The sequence below is a fragment of the Typopeltis vanoorti genome, chromosome 5 (assembly GCF_054136105.1).
Source record: "Typopeltis vanoorti isolate ZY-2024b chromosome 5, IOZ_Tvanoo_1.0, whole genome shotgun sequence".
Taxonomy (NCBI): Eukaryota; Metazoa; Arthropoda; class Arachnida; order Uropygi; family Thelyphonidae; genus Typopeltis; species Typopeltis vanoorti.
In genome coordinates, this window is record NC_143553.1 from 173,062,436 (window position 1) to 173,085,415 (window position 22,980).

Sequence of the window (22,980 nt, forward strand, 5' to 3'; positions counted from 1 at the left end):
AGCTGATTTGTCTGTCTATCTGAAGTAAGCCATCTTGCAGGACATGATACTTTATATACTTCAGGCACTGAGAGAGAGAGAGAGAGGAAGGAGCTGATCTTTGGTTTATCAGATAAGGATATCAAGTTTCCCGTGGGGCTTGAAAGCTGTGTAGAGATTGTACTTTATTTTTTAAAGACTCCTCTATTTTTAATAATGTAACCCAGACATAGGGATATTGATAGCATTTCTGAAATCCTTCTGAAGGGATGGTTGAGAATTTGGGGGAGAGAATTGATTAATTTTTTAATTCTTTGAGCACATAGGAGGAAAAGAGGAGACATGATAGAAACATATAAGTTATTAAAGGATAATATTAAGTATATAGTATTAAGATTGACACAAAGGAACTTTTTCAATACATGATGAATAGAGTGAGAATAAGAGGTCATCCTAGCAAGTTGTGTAATAACATCTATAGTAAGGGTGTGTGGACTAGATTTTTTGCTTGGAGAGTAGTGAGCAAGTGGAATGGGTTGCCAGCATTAGTTGTGAAAGTGCCCTGTCAGAAGACTCAGTGATGCATCTTCTGACTCCATATAATGCTGGCAACCCATTCCACTTGCTCACTACTCTCCAAGCAAAAAATCTAGTATGAAATTGTAGTAACTGATGTTAGGTCAATGAAAGTGGCTCCAGATTTAATTTTCTTCTGGAAGTCTGCTTCAATCTGTGTTGTCAGGGCCAGGACCTGGTCACAGTAACTTCTTCCAGGTCTGAAGCCAGCTTGTTCAATCGAGAGTGCTCGTTCGATGAGTTGTTATAAAGCTGTGTTATGTTGCTTATACTTCGCTTTACAGAATTCATTGAAGGAAAGTTCATTCAGTGATATTTTATCATGCGGTGAAAGAATTCTCCTTAAAAGAATTTCACCACTCATCGAAAGAGCACTCCCGATTGAACAAGCTGGCTTCAGACCTGGAAGAAGTTACTATGACCAGGTCCTGGCCCTGACAACACAGATTGAAGCAGGCTTCCAGAAGAAAGTTAAATCTGGAGCCACTTTCATTGACCTAACATCAGTTTATGACACAGTCTGGATCAGGGGCCTCCTCCTAAAGCTAGGAAATATTATAAGGTGCAAAAAAACTTTCCAGCTTTTTGAATCCATTCTCTCCAACAGAAAGATCTGGGTCCATATTGGTAGAAAAAAGAGCAGGCCCAGATTCCTTCACAACTGTCTCCCTCAGGGCTGTGTGTTATCCCCTTTACTTTTTAACATCGATGTGTACAACTTACCATATACCAGCTCAAGCAAGTATATGTACGCTGATGACCTAGCGATCCTACATCAATCTACCTCCTTTGCCAACCTGGACTCAACCTTGAACACAGACCTGAACATCCTAGAAGAGTATTTCAAGCAGTGGTACTAGAAGCCAAATCCAACAAAAACTGTGTCTACAGTATTTCACCTGAACAATGATATTGTTTCACAAGAAACAATATCATATCAGAGGCGAATCGACACCTCAGCCTTTCTTCCTGTGAAAAAATGGTAGAACATGAGCTGACCAGAAATACCCAAAATTTCATCAGAATTTTTTTTGGAGTGAGCCTGGACAGAAGTCTTACCTATAAAAGGCACATCACCAACCTGTCCAACAAAATTAAAACGAGAAACAATATCATATCATTTCAAGGCTTGCTGGAACAACCTGGGGTTGTGGTGCAGAAGTCCTGTGGTCGTCTGCACTAGCCCTTACATTCTCTGCAGCAGAATATTGTGTCCCTGTCTGGGAAAGAAGTGCACACATTAACATTATAGACACCGAGCTAAACTCTACCATGTGCATAATTAGTGGGATGTGAGAAGCACCCACTCTCTCCTGGCTGCCTGTCCTATCGAACATTTCTCTACCAAACATACCGAGAAGACAAGCCTCGATTAAAGAATTTAATATATGAGCAACCCCCACCCCTGTACCAGCATCTCATAAATCTATCTAGTCTTTGCCTAAAATCTTGAAAGCCTATCTGGTCCATGGACAAAAACTCTCTTCAGCTGCCCTGCCATCAACGCCTGACATGTGAAGAGAATACTGGTCCAACAATCTCCCAACTAATGGCTTCCTGTTAGAAGATTCCTGTGCTCTGCAGCCTGGTTTTGCTCTTACTAGGAAGATTTGGTCATCACTCAACAGGATCAGAACTAACCAGGGCAGATGTGGCTACCTACTACATAAATGGGGGCTGTTAGACCACCCTTATTTTGATTATTCTCCCATGGCTCAGAAGATTACTCGTGAACGATTGCCCAAGGCGCCAATTTCATGGTGGTGGCCTATAGGACATCCACAAGGTGACAGATGAGGCCTTGGATTGGCTTTCCAGACTGGACATTGACCTGTAGTTGTTCTGTATTCCTTTTGCCATAAGAGTAAATAAATAAATGTGGTGTTCTGTTTTATTTGTAGTTGATTGTTTTAGCTTTTCATTAGAATTTTTTTTTGGTTTAGGAATTGGAAACTGCCTGCTGAAGGCATTTATATGCATGGAAAAGGACAGTGTGAGTAATGGAGGAGTACCTGCCACTTTATATTTTTTAATAACATTATGATGTTATTAAAAATGTAAGTTGCAGATGTGAGTTTTGTTTTTATCTGAACAGATGGTAGCTGATCTATCTTTCTATCTAAAGTAAGCCAACTTCCATGACAGGATACTTTATATACTCCGGGCACTGTTCCCTGTGAAGAATGTTCTTGTTGAATGTTCCCAATGAGGATAGATTGAAGGTGTGTGGATTGCAAAATTTGGTTGATAGGAGAAAAAGAGAGAATGTGATAGAAACATTTAAATTGCTTAAATGATTGTATTGGATAGATGAAGGGAAATGTTTCAGCACTTGGCTAGAGGGATGAGAACAAGGATCATCTCTGGAAGTTTAAAGGTGTGGTTAGTATTAGGGGTGTGAGGACTGGATTTTTTGCTTGGAGAGTTGTGAATGAGTGGAATGGGTTACCTGAGTCAGTTGTGAGTACTTTGTCTATTAATGGGTTCAAGAAGAGGTATGATAGATTGTGTGGATAGACCGGGTCTCCCACGACGAGTCTTCGGACTCCATGGAGGTGCCTGTATATTAATAATAAGAATAATGATTCTTCGCTCATTTACTCTAAACAACACTTGTTATTATTACTACCGCTGACATTTGTTCACTGTTGATACATTTGCTACTGACAATCTCTTGTAATTACTGTTATAAGATAAGTCTAGTCTAGTCTACACAGCTTTGCTAACCATACTCCACTCTTACTCAGTGTCTAGAATGAACCTCTATTCGCTCCTCCCTCCTGTTATGTATTAAAAAATTTCAGCTGTGTCTGTTCTGTTCAAAGTTTTTTTTACCTTGGTGCTACTGTGTATTAAAGATGCCAAAAAATTATATACTTGGTTTTAATCCTTTACCTTAGGAAGCAAAACAATGTTTTGCATGCGAAATTTATTCATCTGAGCTACTTGTATATAAAGGTTAATGGCATCACATCACTTGCATTAATATGTATCCCATAATGCAAAGCACGTATCCTTTCAAACATGTAAAATACCCTGCATAATGTGAAGGGCCACTGCCCAGACTGGTTTCGACCTTTATTGAGGTCTCATCAGTGTGAATCAGACCTAGAAGATATTTGCTTAGCAATATGTGTTTATTATTATTTAAATAAAGCTAAAGTTTTGCTTAAAATTTAAATCCTCTGAAAACTAAAATGATGAAGTTGAAACAGTTCAGTTTTCAGTTGGGGAGGGGGATGGTATGGGGAGAAAATGGTATATGGTAAGTTTCAGGAATGCAGTATATCCAGTTTGGAATTGTTTACTTCCTCTTCCTGGATTAATGTGCGACTTTTGTTTCTTGTATACTAGATTTTGAGCCACTTATAAATGTTGAGAAATGTTTTTTTTTTTTTTCTCTCTCTCTCTTCTAGGCAATCTTGAATCATTGTTTTGACGATATAGAAAAGTTTATTGGCAGGCTTAGACAAGCAGCTGCTGCTTATAAAGAATTAGAACATAGACAGAAGAGTCGAAAGAGTAAAAAGAAAGATATGGGTGGTAAGAACATATTTAAATGTGTATTTTAGAATGCAGAATATGGTTTCCATTTTCTAGATTTATTAGTATATTTGCCTGATTGTTTTTGTAAGTCAGTTTTGTGACATTTTGCTGAAACAAAGGATTGTTAACTGTTTTCAAAATGTGCTATTAATCAGCTGCTAGCATAAAATGTGCATGTTGATAGATTTGTCCTTTGTGAAGTATTGTCAGAGATCATTGGAAAGTCTAGTATGTGATTAATTAATAATAGTTAGGTATGAGTGATTAAAACCCTCAATCTATTTAGTAATCCTCATTATAGAATGTGATGCTGTAGGTCACAGGGGAATTTTTTACTAATGTCATGTGTGTTTCAGATAACAAGGGATAAACTCAGTTTCCCTCTGGGATATTTTTTCACATCTGACAAATCCTTCTGTAACTATGCTGAAAGATACCTCTCTGCCAGCTCACCTCATTTAATGGTGGATAGATCTTTGCACACAAATCTAATATAATTCTCTTGAGGATTATATCAATTTTATTTATTTTATTATTACTTTTTTTTTTCTAGCATTGCCAAGTAATGAGACATTTTCCTTTTTCATTAACACAAATTCACTGTAACTGAAATATGATCATAATTGCCATTTAGAGTTTTGCACAGTGATGTATGTTAACAAATTTTTTCTTTCATTATGGAACTTTTATGATCATGAGTTCACTTATGAAAATAATTGGATTGTTTTATTGGTCAATAATAAATAAAAACATAAAGAAGGATGTACTATCACTACAAAGGACTCTTCATCAGGGTGAATAAACATAAAGTTGAAAAGTGACAGTCAAAGTATTGTAATAAAATGGAGGAAAGCTATAGTATTAACAGTTGAAGCTCATAGAGCCAGTTACGTGTGGCATTCATTGTCTATTTTCTAGCATTATTTGGAGGCGATTGGCTGCAAAGTTCGGAATGTTACTCTATCTAATTAATAATTTTCAGGCATCATTTAGGAAAAGTCTTTGGGTTTTAGTTGAGAGAATCATATGAATGAATGATGGTATTAGTTTTTTTTAAACTACCGTATTTGCCGGCGTATAAGATGCACTTATTTTCTTTGAAAATAAGTCTGAAAAACAGGGTGCGTCTTGTACGCCGATACTCAGTTTTTTATTACTTTCATTTCTGGAAATTTTCTCTGTTCCGAGTTACGCGATTTCTTTCTTGCTTCCTTGTGGTGTGTTAGAGCATTCTAGTTATGTAGAGTTCAGTGGATGCGCATGCGCTGTCATCAACAATCACAGCTCTGTTCCTGTTCGTTTAAACTTTCCAGTTGTTGTTGTCGCAGTTGTTGTGAATGGTGATAAATTTTTGCTGTTAAAATTTCTCTAAATTTTTTGGCAAATTATGGCTGAAAAATGTCGGTATTACAACAATATTGCATACAAGCTATGTGTGATTGTGTATGCTAAAGAACATGGAAACAGGGCTGCAGAGAGGCATTTCTGGCCACCCCAACTGAGAAAATGATAAGAACTTGGCAGAATTAGGAAGAGGATCTAAAAAATATTTTTTTTCCTAAAAAACGTGTACAAAAAAGGGGGCGCGTCTTATATGCTGGCAAATACGGTAATTAGAAAGGAAATTTTCTTCAATGTATTGAAGATATTCAAGTTTAAGTTTGTCTTGTGAAAGGTCGGTTTAATGCTCCTATGAAATAAGGTATTTTTATATGCTTTGTGTTTTTTCTTAGAATAATTTCTTTTTTTATTATTTTTCTTATTCTACTGGATATGTTTTATTATTGTAATTATTAAGCGAGACCTCCAGCAAGTCTGGAACTCATCAAGGGAGGCTATATTATTTGCTCCAGCTGTCATACCTGTTCTTGAATTCATTCATCCTACTTTACACACACACACACACACACACACACACACACACACACACACACACACACACACACACACACACACACACACACACACACACAACATCAAATGGTAGTCAATTCTACTGACACCCCACTCTATGAGAGAAAATCTAGCACCCCCCCCCCCTTCTTGACAGCATTCATTCTCAACTTCATGGATGCCCTTTTTCCCACCCTCCATAAAATGAAAAATTCCATTTACTGAAATTCTGTATAACTCTTTCAGAAGTTAATACATCTCAATCATATCATCCCTCTTTCTCCTCTTTGCTACTATCTGCAGCATACCAATTCTCAATCTATCTTCATAATTAGTATTTCACAATTCTGATATCATTTTTGACACTTTCCTTTGCATGCTCTTCGCTATCATCATGATCATGGAAACCAGGAGACCAGACCTGCGTGCTTTTATGCTTTTGCATACTTTTGAGAGGATACAGCATGGAAAGTTGCTACATAAGTTGGAGGAAATAGGGTCAGATTATAAACTACTAGTTTGGATAAGAGGATGGCAGACTGACAGATCAAAATGTTTCAGGAGATGTTAGTCTATAAGATTTAAGGTAATCAGTGCTGTACCCCAGGGATTGGACCTTGGTACATTGTTATTCAGTTCTTATGGCAGTGGGTTTAGATATGGGTAGATGAAATTCATCTACCCTAAAGACTGTCACAAACATCCATGCTCATAGCCTGTTGTTTGGAAATCACATGTCCTAACCACTCAGCCAACCTCCCTTGTGTGGGCACCTGTTCATAGTGGAGGGGACCTCCCAGTGATGATACTGGTCCTCTTTTCATTCTTCCTCATTTTTTTTGGCTTTTCTTCCTGTATTCTTTGCTATACTTCTCCTGAGTCTTTTTTTTTTTTTTGCTATTCTGTCTTCTAAACCATGGTCACTGGGATGCTATGTTTGCCATGCAGTCGATCAGTGGACGGTTGGAAAGGGGGGATCCTAGCAGTCTTGCAATACTTTGGCTTCTACTTCGATGACAGGTGGTCTTGATGAATGGCCTGCAACAATATTGACCCTTGGTCAATACTGTTGCAGTAAGTCTCCTATTCCATGTCTGGGGACAGGGCCCAAGGCTTGTTGTCGTGCTGGTACAACATCCATGATAGCTCTGGCATTCTATTTTTGAGTGCATTTATTGCTTGTCAGAGAGTGGGTATCCATGGTGGGTGGGAAGCTCTGGTGTCAAAAAAAAAAAAAAAAAAACCTCGAGCATCAATTCTTCATCCTGATATTTTTTGGGGGGCCCTCACACACCACATCACAAAGGTCCCAACCAAGTACTGATATCGTAACATGGTTTGATAACAGAAGTAAGGAACAAAAGACATGTGACTCCAATGTAAATGTGCCAGTGTTTCCTATAGTAAAGAGCTAAACATGTTGTCATGGAGACCATCCAGCCTACCCCTGAGCTTATCAGTAGTGTTAGGATGAAAAAGAAATAAAAGATAAAAAACAGAACAAAATAATATTATACCAGAATTCCAAAAATGCATTACTCTAGCACTATTGTATGAACATATTAGTGCTATTCATGTGGAGCATTTCAAAAATAAATGCAACCATCAATGCTTTATATGATAAACAGTGTGATATTTTAAACCCTAAACTGTGTGGGCAGTCCATGTCAGTATCTGTAGTGCAACATGAAATAAAGAATTCAAAAAATAAATCAAAAGCCAGCAGCAGAAAAAATTTTAAATCTTACAAATAGCATAGTGCTATGGGATGATCACAGTTACAACAAGACCACGTTGCTGCAAATTTATCATCAATAGCCCTAATGGATGAAGTTGTCAGTACATTAAGTTGAGGTCATAACTTTGCTGTTGCATCGAGGCAAGTTCCAAAAGTCAAAATGGCATCTGTTGAACATGGAATATACGATCTGCCTCCGGTTATAGCCAATAACATTTGTTTTGATGTACCCAACATATCTTAACCACCTTACCGGCCATTATGGGTCAAATACGCATCCTCGTGCGCTTCATATTAAAATTGCAATTAAAATTGCAATTTTAATATGCACTTCGCATCCATGATAACCTTGACGTCTATAGACGTCTTGGCTGGTAGTGTGGTTAATCCAATCTAAACTTCTTAGAAGCAATATGGAAAAAAAAAAAATAGGGCTTTAAAAGAGATATACAGTAATAATAATATTGTAATAACTAAATCAGACAAATTTAATGTGGCTGTGTTTATGAATCAAAAAGAATATGTAAACAAAATGAACATACTTTTACAAGATTATACATGCCAAATCATGGATCATGATCCTATTAATTACAAAAGAATAAAGTTCATAAATTACTGAAGAAAATCCCTACCTGACCAAAAGAAACTTGTTAACAAACTCACTTCATGTAAAAAATACTCAAAATATATGGAGCACCAAAAATTCACGAACAAGATGCACCCCTATGCTCGATTATAACAGTCCTACATACAAACTTTCTAAAATTTAGTTAAATTACTAATTCCCTCGCAGGTAATTCTTCCTCTTTTGTTAAAAATTCTGTTCACCTAAAAAGTATTTCCTGATATATATATCATCAAGGGATGGCTATTATGACAGCACTAGATGATTAAATTTATATTATTATTAATCTCGTATCCACAATTTTCCTCCAAATTAGTCTGTTACTTGTCAACACTCCAATATTGTCATATCTAACATTTCATGTTTCTAAGGCACTTCTAACTGAATCAATCTACCTAAACCTTGGTCTTCCTCTGGTGCCATCTTGGCATCATACACCTGTTTTGCTAACCTTTCCTCATGTATTCTGTTTAAGCCACCACATCACACTAGATTAGCTCTGCTTACGCATTATTGAATGCTAACAATGTCATGTTCCTTTCATATCTTCATTTTTAATAGGATTCTGCCATTGTTGCTATCTGTTCACTACCCTGAGTTTTCTTAGAACACTCATATCTGTGGTCTCTTGATCAAGTGCTTTATTTCTACCTAAGTCACAGATTCATAACTTAAAACTTGTTTGAACAATGTCTTGCATACTACTAGTTTGATATTTTGGTTGATTTCTCTGTTATTCCATATATATTTGTTCAGCTGGCTTCCCACCATACGAGCTTTGTTTATTCTGTTGTCTATTTCCAGATTTAATCTACCATCTTCACTAAAAACTGTGCCTAAATAGCTTAAATATTTTACTTGTTCTATAGGATCTCCATTCAGAATGCAGCTGAAGTTTTCCATGTCCCTGCCTATTTTTATAGTTTTGTACTTTTTATTGCTGATTTTCATGTGCCGTGTTTGTTACAGCTGTTATTCAGTTTAGTTAGAGAATCCTGGAGACTTGCAGTAGATGCATTTAGGAGTACAACATCATCTACATAAAGCAAAGAGCTAAGCTTGACATCTCCAATTCATATATCAGGCCTAATGACACTTTCTTTCATAATGTGATCCATATGGATGATGAATAAGAGTGAATATAATCTGCATCCTTGTCTTACCTCTGATTTTACATTAAACCATCTTCCTGTATTTCCTTCAATTCTAACTGCTGACTGACAAATAAATATAGACTATGTATTGCTCTGTATAATGTTCCATTCACCCCATATAATTGAAGTATTTTGAAAAGCTTTTCTCTGGGCACTTTGTCATATGCCTTTTCCAGATCTACAAAACTTAAGTACAGATCCTTGTCATATTCCCACGACTTCTCAGTTATTTTTCTTAAAGTGAAAATCTGATCTTGGCAACCTCTATTTTGCCTGAACCCAGCTTGTTCTTCTCCAAGTTTCTCTTCCACAATCTTCTCAACCTCTTTGCAAGTATGCTTGCATAAATCTTACTGGAACATTTAGTAGAGAAATTTCTCTGTAATTTTCACATTCAGCTTTATTCCCTTTTTTATTGATGGGTACTTATAAGAGCTATATTCCATTCATCAGGAATTTGACATTCTGACCAGGCCCTCTGAATTATGCAGTGCAGCCACTGCAAAACTTTTATACCTCCATGACATTTCTGGTTGAAATCATCTACTTCAGCTGCCTTTCTGCATTTTAAATTTTTGATGGCTTTTCTACCTTAAGTATCAATATGTACTCTTCTTTGCATTCCTTTTGAAAACTAGTATGGTTCTGTAACTGCTTGTTTTGTTTAACAGTCTTTCAAAGTACTTACTTCAACATCTAGGATATCCTTAGTTTTAATGTCACCTTTATAATCTTTGATTCCTTTTACAGTACCCTTCATTTCTAAGCTTTTCCAATAGCCTCCAGTTCATTTTGTCATCTTCCTGATATTTATTTTCTATATTCTCACCAGTCTTCCCATTACTTTTGTTTAGATACTTTTAACATATAACTTAGCTGCCTTACATTTTTTGCTGTATTCTTTTAGAGCATCTGCTAACTTATTTGCTAGGAACTTTTGGTATGCTTTCTTCTTTTCCAGAACTGTTTCTTGAACTTCTTATGTCCATCATAGGGTTCTTATTTTTCTATCCGTAAAGGCAACTTTACCACATACCATCCTAGCTGAATCAATGTCTTCTGAAGAGTTTGCTACTGAGACCTGCGACTCCAAGGCTTGGTTCTTGTTTTCAACTGCTTCAAATTTTCTTCGACACTGTTTGTATAGTAGTCTACAGTTTACTTGTTAAAGCTGCTCAACTTTAATTCTCTTTAAAACTTTCTTACATACTGTTGTTCTTTTTAATATAATATCCATTTTTATCCTGCTTAGCACTAAGTAATGGTCACTTCCAATTTCAGATATTCTGTACACTCTTGTGGCTTGAACTAGCATGACGATATCACTATCAACAATGACGTAGTCAGTGAGGCTTTTCTTATTTCTTGTGTCTTTCCTGCATGTGCAGTCGTGCAATATCTTTGTTGCACAACTTCACAGCAGCAAAATCCAGCAAATACTTACCATTATTATTAGCTTTGCACTTTTCTCCAAATTTCCCAAAACGATCCTATATGCCTGGTCGGATTCATTTCCTACTCTTCTTTTTAGCTCTCCAACAAAGACCACTTTTTTCGTTTCTTCTATCTTCATGCTGGTTCAAGATACAAGAGTTGACAGAACATTTGAAATTGGAAGTGACCATTACTTAGTGGTCCACCATTACTTAGTGCTACTTGAAAAATTCAACTTCTTCCTTAGAAGAACCTTGTGTTGACCCATAGGCACAAATAAGTTTCATTGTCCATTTCCCCATTTTGAAGTGTGCCCACATCACTCTACTTGAAACTGTCTTCCAGTCAAAAATTTATCATATAACATCTTATACGTGTTGTTTAGTTAGATCTCATCTTTTGTCTTATTTGTCTCAGTAATGCCAATTATGTTCCCATGGTACTTTTCCAATTCTTCTGTAAGTTCAATTTCATTTCTATTAATACTCCTTATATCAATGGTTCCTGTCTTCAATTCTTCTGACATTTGGTTTATTCTTCTTCTTCTAGATGTTGAGTTGGAGCATGTTCCAGTGGCTGACTTTTTTTTCTGTTTGCCCTGGTTTGCTGACATAAACAGCAGGGATATTATTTAACTGGGCAATGCCCCATCAGGCATGAAATCTCATGTTCTACCATCATAAGCATTTGTGATTTAAGCCAATAGAGAGTACAATTTAGTTGGCTTGTATATAGAGGCTAATGACTTCACATCAATTGCCTTAGTATCCCATAATGCAAAGCACACTCCCTTCCAGACATGTATGTTGCTATGCATTATGGGAAGGGTCACTACCCAGACCAGTTTTGACCTTTATTGAGGTATGTTAAAGTGCACAGGTACTATACTTGAACATATCTCAGTTGAGAAGTTTCTTAACGACTGAGGTATGTTTCTGCACAAACTTTAGAAATTTCAGAAACTTCACTTGCAAACTTTATTTGCTTACACTTGGTTAAAGGATTAAACCAAGATTATAATTTCTTGGCATTTTTAATTTATAGTGTTACCAAGTGAAAAAAACTTTCATTTCTAAGTGAGAGCTATGGGCTTTCCCCTGTAGCCAATTTCTACATAGAACACTTAGAAAGCCAAGCAATGAATACAGCCACACTCAAGCTAGTGGTTTGGCTGCACTATGTTGATGTGTTTGCTATTTGGCCATATGATCCAGACACATTAGATACATTTTAGTGCATTTAAATAGCCAACACCCTAAAATTCACTTCCCTATGGAACAGGAAGCTAATAACTGTCTGCCCTTCCTAGATACACTAGTCACATTCCTTCCTCATGGTTCATTATCTTTTACTGTTTATAGAAAACCTACACATACAGAAAAATATTGCACAAACAATTGCATAATCATCCATTTCAGTAGTATGGTATCCTAAAAACATTAACTCACAGAGCCAGAGCTATCTGTTCCAGTGACAATGTTTTTACTGCTGAACTTGTTTTCTTGCATCGCACATTTTTAGCCAGTGGCTGTAATCCCCAAAGAATAGACAAAATGCTAAGTGCTCCCAGGAAATTCCTTATTTTGCCTAATATGCAAGACCACAGCAAAACTGTTGCATTCCATATATTCAGGGCACATCTGAAAAGATATCTAGGGTGGTTAATAAATATCAGTTCTGCACCATATTTAAACCATATATCAAATTGGCAACTCTCATCCATTCATCTAAGGACAAACTCTTGCCTTTATATCACATCTAGGAGTGTATGAAGTGCCCTGTATTTGTGACCTGGCTCACTATGGACAGACAGAAATAACTGTTGACATCTGCGTTCGAGAACATAAAAAAAATTTAAAAAAAACCCCGCAGGCGTAGACTTCTGTGGCTAATTGGTTCAAAAGACATTATTTCGGTGATTACACCACATTTTTTATTATTCAGTTATACAATATACTGAAATAATAGTTCCCGACAAGTTTCGTAACTCGTAGGATTTACATCTTCAGGGATAAATAGTATAACTTAAAGTTTAAACAAGAGAAATTAATAAATACAAATCATAACCGTCTGTTCTATTCATAAACTCAAATAACAGAATGCAGATATAAAACGTTATTGACGTTGAACAATACTGGACGATGTCACGTGTTCTTGTTCTCGTTCATACAGTCAGAGCTCAGATTGAGGTAGATTAATTTAAAGAAGCTGCTAATATGCTGAAAAACCCAACCCATTGCAATAAAAATCAAGGTTTAATTCTCCATTAAGTGTGGTCAGCTCTAATAAAAAATCTACCTCAATCTGAGCTTGGACTGTATGAACGAGAACAAGAACACATGGCATCGTCCAGCATTGTTCAACGTCAATAACGTTTTATATCTGCATTCTGTTATTTGAGTTTATGAATAGCCAGACGGTTATGATTTGTATTTATTAATTTCTCTTGTTTAAACTTTAAGTTATACTATTTACCCCTGAAGATGTAAATCCTAAGATTTATGAAACTTGTCGGGAACTATTATTTCAGTATATTGTATAACTGAATAATAAAAAATGTGGTATAATCATTGAAATATGTCTTTTGAAAAAAAAAAAAACATTCAGCACTATCATTATGACAAGTTGGAACCAACAGACCATGGATACACCTTCACACAGGATCAAATGGAAGAAAACAAAAGTGCTACACAGAAGTCATTAAGTCTTTCTACTCATTTCAGAATTTCCAAAGCAAGTTAACCACCATCACTACATCTGTCCTGAAATCCTCTTCTGCTGAGAAGGTGGTAGTTAAGAAAACATCAAAATTATTTCAAACATGTTTATTCCACCATCTGATAATTTCACCATACTTGAGTGTTATGATTATAAGTGCTTCTCTGTGGAGCACATGCTGCACAATCTACTGTCACACTCCTGAAACATCTCCAAAAATAATTATCCCTTTCAATGAGAACCAACTACTTATAAAGAAAATTATGGCAAAAGATATCACTGAAAGATAAACCCAGACTCTCTCTAAGAAAACATGGATACTTCAGTGTCCAATGAAAGGAAATTGAACTCACCACATGATCCTGACACATGAGATGATGTATTAAGCTATTTCTCCAGAAGAAATGGACACTGGCCATCCATACCTCCCTAAATCAATAGATACATATAAGCCTGACAAATTGGACAAGTATACAAATCCAAAAGAATAGGTAAATTTTTACAGCAGAACTTTTATGGATTTCACTAAAATATAGATGACATCAAGGTTCTGCTGCAGAAATATAAGCCTTACTGTTTTTGTCTGCAGGAAACATATTTAAAATCCAGTGAGGACCCTGCTTTAAAGCATTTTCACTGTTGTTTGTAAAGTCAGGACTTCAGATGGTCCTGCTCATGGTGGAGTTGATATCCTGGTGAGCAATTCAACATGTCCAGCTGAATACTTCTCTGGAAGCAGTAGCTATTTGTCTATAGTAAAAGGATGGCATTCTAAATTAAACATTTTCCAGCAGACAATGCAGATTTCAAAATGGCACAGGTGCCAGTTTTATGGCAAAATGAATCAGGAAGTGTGTAATTTTAGATATTGGAGGCATTTTATGGTTGATATAGCTGCAATTGAGATTTCTTTCAAAAGTGGGAGGGCTAATCTGGATAGTGTACATCATTTATGTTAGCATTCATGCCATTGATGTCGGTAAAGTGGATGTGAAAGTGAGGTTTTTGAAGGGATTGTAGCATATTTTGTATATTGTACTTGGTTTGCTCTTTATCTGGATTAATTTTTGAGGGATATTTATTTTAGCTGTAGTATTGTTATCATTGTTTGCATTTCATTTTTTTTTTCTGGGTTAGATAAAAGAATAAGGGCATGTTAAAGAAGCTATTGGACATGGATACTCATACAGAGAATGACTGGTTTCCTTGCTATAACATGGCCTTTACAATCCCCACCCCCAATACTATTACTTGGACACTCCACTCCAGGCACCACTTGGCAGAGTATGTGGCAGAAGGAATATGCACCAATTGACCAGGAAGCTTCCTAACCTGTTATCAGCATTTTTTTGTATTTAATTTTTTTTTATGGTGCAAAGACATCAAAGGTCATACTGTACCAGGACACAGGTCACAGCAGTACATATGGCAATTGGTTTGTAGGACAATTACAAACATCCATGCCCTTGGTGGGATTGAAACCTGCAGCCTCTTGGCTGGAGAGTGGATACACTAACCAATCAGCCAACCAGGCCGACACCACTTTTACTGTTGCATCCTCTGAATGGAGGAAGTTTTAAATGTCACTCACTGCATGAGAAGAGAGGGAGAAGAAGCCAAACTCTGCTGTGGAGGTCAAATGTGGCATTCACTACTTCAAGCTTCCACTAGATGATGATGAAAGTCATCTATCAATTATTGGATCTCATCAGCATTTCCTTGAACTGGAAAGGTATATGCCAGAGCTCTTTTGTAAAAATAGGCTACACAACAGGAAGACCAAATTGACTTGAGAAGGAAAGGCTGTATATTGTGCATCACCTGTCCATTAGTGGCTCAATGGAGATAACACCCTATATTTCTGTGATTCATGGTCTAGTTTTCACGACCATGAGTAGTGATCCTTCCCAAAATGCATGGCAATATACGAGGGTGGTCTGAAAAGTTCTTGACCTTGACCATAGATAGCAACACTATCAGCAAGATTTTTTTTTTCTAAGGTTGGTATATCTGTCATAAGCATCCATGTGAAATTGCAAGTCATTCTATCAAGTAGTTTGTTTTATTTGGCTGTCTGAAGCAAAAGTGTTGTCTGTATCAATTGAAATGGATAAAATTGAGTATCGTGCGGTTATAAAATTCTTTGTAAAAGAAGATTTAACGCCAAAAGAAATTCATTCAAAGTTCATAAAAGTTTATGGGCACTCTTCTCCTTTGTTTTCGACAATTAAGAAATGGGCTGCCGAGTTTAAACGTGGCTGTACCAGCCTTGAAGATGATCCACATGAAGGACGTCCGAAAAAGTGTAACAACACCAGAAATCATTGATCAAGTGCATGATATGGTATTGGATGACTGGAAAGTCAAAGTGCATGAAATTGCTGAGACTATAGGCATTTTATTAAAAGAATGTGTAGGATATATTTTGCATAAAGAATTGCAAATGAAAAAGCCTTTCGGAAGATGGGTGCCGTGCTTGCTCACAGCAGATGAAAAACGCACTCTTATGAAAATCTCAGAACAGTGCTTGAGCGTTTTAACAAGAATAAAACTGATTTTGTGCATCGATTTATTACTATGGATGAAACTTGGATTCACTATTACACACCAGAATCCAAACAGCAGTCAAAATATTGGACAGAAGCCAGTTGTTCAGTGCCAAAGAAGACAAAGTTGGTTCCATCAGCAGGAAAGGTTATGGCATCAGTGTTTTGGAATGCTAAAGTCATTTTATAAGGAGGGTGTGAGCAAAGGAGTGAGAAGCAGGTTCTTTGCATGGAGGGTGGTTGGTGAGTGGAAGGCATTGCCGAGTTTGTTGTAGATGTGGACACATTGAATCAGTTTAAGATGTGATTGGATGAGCATTGTATGCAATAGTGAGTACCTCCCACGATGAGTCTGACTCCATGGAGGTCAAATGTTGATAATAATAATAATTTTGTTTATAATTATCTTCAAAAGGGTAAAACAATAACTGGGGAATATTATTCCGATCTTTTAAACAGACTAGACGAAAAAAATTGTGAGAAAAGACCCGGTTTGCAGAAGAAAAAAAATCTTCTTTCATCAGGACAATGGTCCGTGCGGTTAGCCTAGTGGCTGTGCACTTCACAACCATATATCTGGGGAAGGAATATCCTAGGTTTGATTCCCCATTGTTGAAGTGAGGAGCTGAAGGAGCTTCCTCAGCCATAGCCAGGTTAGCCGGTCTTGGGTGTTGACAGTAGGGTTTTTTCGCCAGTTTATCCTGGGGTTTTCATCCCACAAAGCAGGCAAACTGGCCTTGAGAACTCAACACTATGAACATAGAATACACCGGGGTGTAGGGCTGACCATCTTATCCTGTGAAGGTTTGAGGTCCGATGATTAATAAACTCTCGACACCTCAGGGTAAAAGAGGGAAAGGAAGATGATCAGAACAATGCACCTGCCCACAAAGGTGTTTTGGCAATGGAAAAATTAAGGGATGTGCACTCTGAATTGTTGGAACATCCACCCTATTCTCCAGATTTGGCTCCCTCTGACCTCTGTCTCTTTCCAAAACTAAAACTCTTCCTCGCTGGTTAACGTTTTTCTTTGAATCAAGAGGTGATGTGGAGGGGTATTTTGCAGATCTTATTGAGAACCACTACAGGGATGGGATAATAAAGTTACTAGAGCATCGCTGGAATAAATGTATTAGTCTTAAGGGAGATTGTGTTGAAAAATAAAAATAATTTTGAAATTATAAATTTGTTTTTACATTCATAGGCCGAGAACTTTTCAGAGCACCCCCATACATGCCTGAATAAGGAGTGTGCTATGCATTATAGGATACAAACATCTTGATGTAAAGTTAATTGTATCTACAAATATCTACACATGTAAACAAAAAGCATAGCTTAGATTTTTTGATTTCTATTTACAATAATGTGAAATAGCGCATCTGTGACCTTCATTAATTGCACTGTGATTTTCTGCCTGAATATAATGTTTGTACCACTCATCAACACTTTTAGTCTTTCCAACATTGTGTCACTCTGAATGGAGAGTTGGGGGATGGACGTTCTGCAATTTACTTTAGTTATATCAACTATGCATTATAGGATACAAACTTCTTGATGTAAAGTTAATTGTATCTACAAATATCTACACATGTAAACAAAAGTATAGCTTAGATTTTTTGATTTCTATTTACAATAATGTGAAATAGCGCATCTGTGACCTTCATTAATTGCACTATGATTTTCTGCCTGAATATAATGTTTGTACCACTCATCAACACTTATAGTCTTTCCAACATTGTGTCACTCTGAATGGGGGAGTTGGGGATGGATGTTCTGATTTATTGTAGTTATATCAGCACTCAAAATGTATTCTACCAGAAATGTTTTTTGGACAAACAAAATAATATACAGTCAAGTTTATTTGGTATTAAGACTATTTTTTCAAACTTATAACACTATCAGATTTATTGTTATGATTTCATCAACAATACTGCTGGAATAATGTTTTATTTTTTTCAGATGGTATGCTGAGTATCAGAGCAAAGCCACCACCAGAAAGAGAATTTGTTGATATCTTGCAAAAATTTAAACTTTCATTTAACTTGCTGGTGAGTAAGCTATGATTACTATCATCATTTTATCTCCCTGAAATCCTCAATGTCACAACGAGACTCATGAAACTGTTCCTTAAACTCACTCACTATTTTAAACTATCATCACTCACTATTTCTGCTCTCGCTCTATTTTCCAACATTCCACTAATACACCACTCCCTGGCAAAAAACCCACCTTCCTAGTCACACATTTCTTACACATTTCCCAGAATGGCTTGTTTGTTTGGCCTTTGTCTCTATCCATTCCATTCTATAAAAAATCTCTTTTCATATGCCGGCCTGGCCTCTAAGTGGTTAGCGAATCCGCTCTCTAGCCAAAAGCCTGTGGGTTCGAATCCTGCCTTGGGCATGGATGTTTGTGATTGTCTGTGAAAATACTAGTGGTGGTGGGCAGTAGATGCCAGTGATGTAGATGATGTGGTTCACTGTAGTTGGTGGATTTGAGTGGTGGATACGGAGAGTAGGTGCCCTCTCTCGATGAGTCTTTGTACTCCTTAGAGGTTTTGTAATAATAATAATATTAATCTTCCACATTAGATGACTTTCATTGCCCTGTGAAACTCTACCACCAAACCCTGCTAATTGGAAGCATGAAGTGGCTATGCCATGTTTCATCTCCAGAGTCGGTTGAATGTGCTTGCTGAATGTGCTATCCACACAATAATTAATTAATTACAGACCCAGTACCTTCTCCATTTGGGGGTACAGCAGTAAAACAGTTTCTGCAAGCAGGCCACTAGATAACCACTAGCTGTTAATGCTTCGGGTGGCTTCCTAATCAGCTGGCAAATAATCCTGCTGCTACTTATTCTGCCAGGTTGTGTTTGGAGAAAGTCCAAGTATATAGTAGCTTCAGGGGCTACTATTTATGTTATACTTGGATTGGATTCTAAGCAATTCCTGTATGGGAATTTCTACAAGTCCTTCATCCCCCACCCCTGCTGTATGTCACTACTCTGTAGATTTTCTCAGTATTATTATTATTATTATTATATGACACCTCCAGGGAGTCCAAAGACTCATCAAGGGAGGACACCTGTTCTACAACTCTCTGTCTCTACCAACTACACCAGCACCATTTACTGCCCACCACCTCTAGCATTTCTACAGACAATCGCAAACATCCACGTCTACGGTAGGATTCGAACCCACAGCCTTTTGGCTAGAGAGCAGATATGCTAACCACTTGGCCAACCAGACCAGCAAGAAGTACTGATTGATATTTCAGTATAAAAGTTCTTCTTTGAGTGCCATCTCCTTTTGGATGTCACTGACCACCTTAGCAAATTTTGAGCGATCTTCAGCCATTCTGAATAGTCTTTCAGAGCTCATGGTAGTCTACTGTCAGATGTGTGCCATCCAAGACCTTCTTCATCTTCCTTGTCCAATTCTTCCAGTTAGCTTCCCTTTTATAATCAATTGAAGTATATTATATTTTTCAGTATGAAATAGGTGACCAAGATATGGATTTTTTCTTTTTTTTTTATGGTATCTAAAAAGTTTGTGTGATTTCCTCATTCGTTTCACTACTTCCTTCTTGATTGGATGTTTTTGCTGTCTGTGGGATTTTAGCATTCGTCTGTATAAAGGCCTCAAGTTTTTTTATCAATGCTATCTTCAAGTTTCTGCACTGTACAGAAGTTACAGACCGTATATAGCATTTAACCATGCATACTCAAAGCTCTAAATTTAAGCAGAAGTTACACATTGTTGATTTCATCAGGAGAAACTTTTTTCTTGCCATTTCAATTTTAACTTTTATTTCCATTTGTGGGTTGCATTCTTCATTTAACCAGCATCTGAGATATTTACGTTTTGTCATTCTTTCTATTTGTTTCCCATTTAAAGAAAGTGAATTAAGAATTGGTTTCTTGCTTATGACCATGAATTTAGTTTTGGTGATATTTATTCTTAATCCCATTTTTTCACTCTTCGTTCACTAGTAAGAGAAGGTTCTGAAGATCCTGAATATTGTCAGCAGTGTCATCATCTTATCAGATGTTATTGATCATTTCAACTTTTACATTAATCCCTTCCTCTCTTTCTTTTAAGAGATTTTTGAAATGTGGCTTCTGAGTGCATGTTAAAAAGGAGAGGCAGCAGCAGCAGACATCCTTGTCTTACTTCTCTTTTTATATTGATGGAGTCTGTAATAATGTCATCTACTTGAACAGATGCCTTTTGGTTCCAGTATAAGTTTTCAATGATCCTGATGTCTTTACAATCTAATCCAATTCATTTTAATAATTCAATCATTTTAGTGTGTTGGACTTTGTCAAATGCTTTCTCAAAGTAAATGAAGCAAATGAATGCTTCTTTGTTTTGGTCACTACATTTTTGGGATAAGATTAGAAAATAGAAAAGAGCCTCTCTCTCATTCCCAAACCACTTCTAAAGCCAAATTGGGTATCACTGGTGGTATATTTGCATTTTCTTTACATTCTTTTTTGAATTATTTTCAGAAACATTAGACTGATCATTCTATAGACAATGCAAGTTTTGTCATTTGCTTTTTTAGGCAGCATGATGAAGGTCGACTGTAACTAGTCTTGAGAGATTATGCCTGTATCGTAGATCTTATTAAATAGCTTTACTAATATAGTAATGTTGTCGCCTTCTAGTAACTCTTCTATTTCTGCTGGTGTTCTATCAGGGCCTAAGGCTTTACCAATTTTAACTGAATTCAGCACATATTCTGCCTCTGATCTTAGAATGTATGGACCTTCCATTTGTTCATAAGTATTTTCTGGGTTTGTCTGTTATCAGTAAAGAGTTCTCTACATATTATTATTATTTGTCACCTCCAGGGAGTCCAAAAACTCATCGAGAGAGGGCATCCACTCTACAACTCTGTCTCCACCACTCACAATCCACCAGCTGACTGCAACTACACCAACTCCATCTATCGCCGACCACCACCACTAGTATTTCCACAGACATCCATGCCCATGGGGGGATTCAAATCCACAGCCTTTTGGCTGGGGAGTGGATACACTAACCACTCGGCCAGCCAGGCTGGTATGAAAGTTAGTGTAACAAATTAAAGCAGCTTTGCAGTTAAAATCAAATCTCCCACAAAAATGCATCAAGAAATATCAAAAATGAACAAAAATTGCCAAAAGAACACAACAAATATAGACCCTTCCCAAATAAATGTTGGAAGTCTATTTTCCACTTAGTTAGACTATAATAAATTTAGTTTAATCCTTTACCCAAGTGTAGGCAAACAAAGTTTGTGCCTGAAGTATTTTCAGGACTGAGGCAACTCGTAGTAAAGGTGGACCAAGCTCTTATCACTCCTTGTCTCAGTATCTCTCATAATGCAAAACACATCTCCTTGCGGACATGTATAATGCTATGCATTAAGGGATGAGATCCAGAAGGTGATACTAAGGCAGAAGCAACGAAGAGGTCATATTTACTTATACGAGTTGCCAAAAGGTGTACCATCTTATTATTAATTTACTCTGGATTTAGAGAAAGATGTTGGAAGCTTATTTTTCACTTGGTCTGCCTCCTACTGACGAGACCTCAATAAAGGTCGAAACTGGTCTGGGTAGTGGCCCTTCCCTTAATGCATAGCATTATACATGTCTACAAGGAGATGTGCTTTGCATTATGGAGATACTGAGACAAGGAGTGATAAGAGCTTGGTCCACCTTTACTACGAGTTGCCTCAGTCCTGAAAATACTTCAGGCACAAACTTTTGCCTACACTTGGGTAAAGGATTAAACTAAATTTATTATAGTCTAACCAAGTGGAAAATAAACTTCCAACATCTTTCTCTAAATCCAGAGTAAATTAATAATAAGGTGGTACACCTTTTGGCAACTTGTTTATGTAAATATGACCTCTCCATTGCTTCTGCCTTAGTATCACCATTTCTGGGTCTTCCTCCCACTGACGAGACCTCAATAAAGGTCGAAACCGGTCTAGGTAGTGGCCCTTCCCTTTATGCGTAGCATTATACCTGTCTGCAAAGAGATATGCATTGCATTATGGGAGATACTGAGACAAGGAGTGATGAGAACTTGGCCACCTTTACTACAAATGGCCTCAGTCCTGAAGATACTTCAGGCACAAACTTTGTTTGCCTACACTTGGGTAAAGGATTAAACTAAATTTATTATACTTCTCAAAAAAAAAATTCAACAAAAGAAAATTCCATGTAAAATATACTTCATCAGTGACATGCAAACATTGTAACTCAATCTATTGTTCATCACCGAACCTCAACTAGCTTCTTTTACTGCAACTCATCCTTCCAGATTATATTGTGCATGCTGCCTTTCATAAGAAGAGAAGAACATGTGCTTTTGTTAGGTCTGATCTATCATTAGATAAGTAGAATCATCATCTAGGAGATGCTGTAATTTTTTTTTTTTTGTAATCCTCTTGATTCATGATTACAGTAACATTATTCTTATCAGCTTTAGTAATCGGAATATTTTTATTTATATATACACTTAGTTTATTTATTTATTTTTTTAAATCTCTCTATCTGGTATGTTACTTTTAGGTAGTCGAGATAAAATTATTGAAAAAAAGTTGCTTCTTGGTCCAAAGAATTCATTAACAAATTAAAACTTGTTCATGTTAAACCACCCCATATTTATAGGGTATAAAATCCATGAATCCAGTTTCCCTTATGCCCTATAGCTGATAGTATAGACATTCGACTTATAAACTTGCTCAAAAGTTAGCTAAGTCACTTAT

General features: G+C 36.7%; 1 protein-coding gene across 3 annotated transcripts in view; it reads left to right on the forward strand.

Moving 5' to 3' along the window:
* The window catches only part of LOC150107066 (epidermal growth factor receptor kinase substrate 8-like), a 379,016-nt gene that overhangs the window by 209,929 nt on the left and 146,107 nt on the right, over positions 1-22,980 (forward strand). For all 3 annotated transcript variants that reach the window (XM_090393423.1, XM_090393421.1, XM_090393422.1), the window contains exons 10-11: positions 3,972-4,098; positions 18,169-18,257. In XM_090393423.1, coding sequence (XP_090249549.1) covers positions 3,972-4,098; positions 18,169-18,257 — 216 coding nt within the window. The remainder of the gene's footprint in view (positions 1-3,971; positions 4,099-18,168; positions 18,258-22,980) is intronic.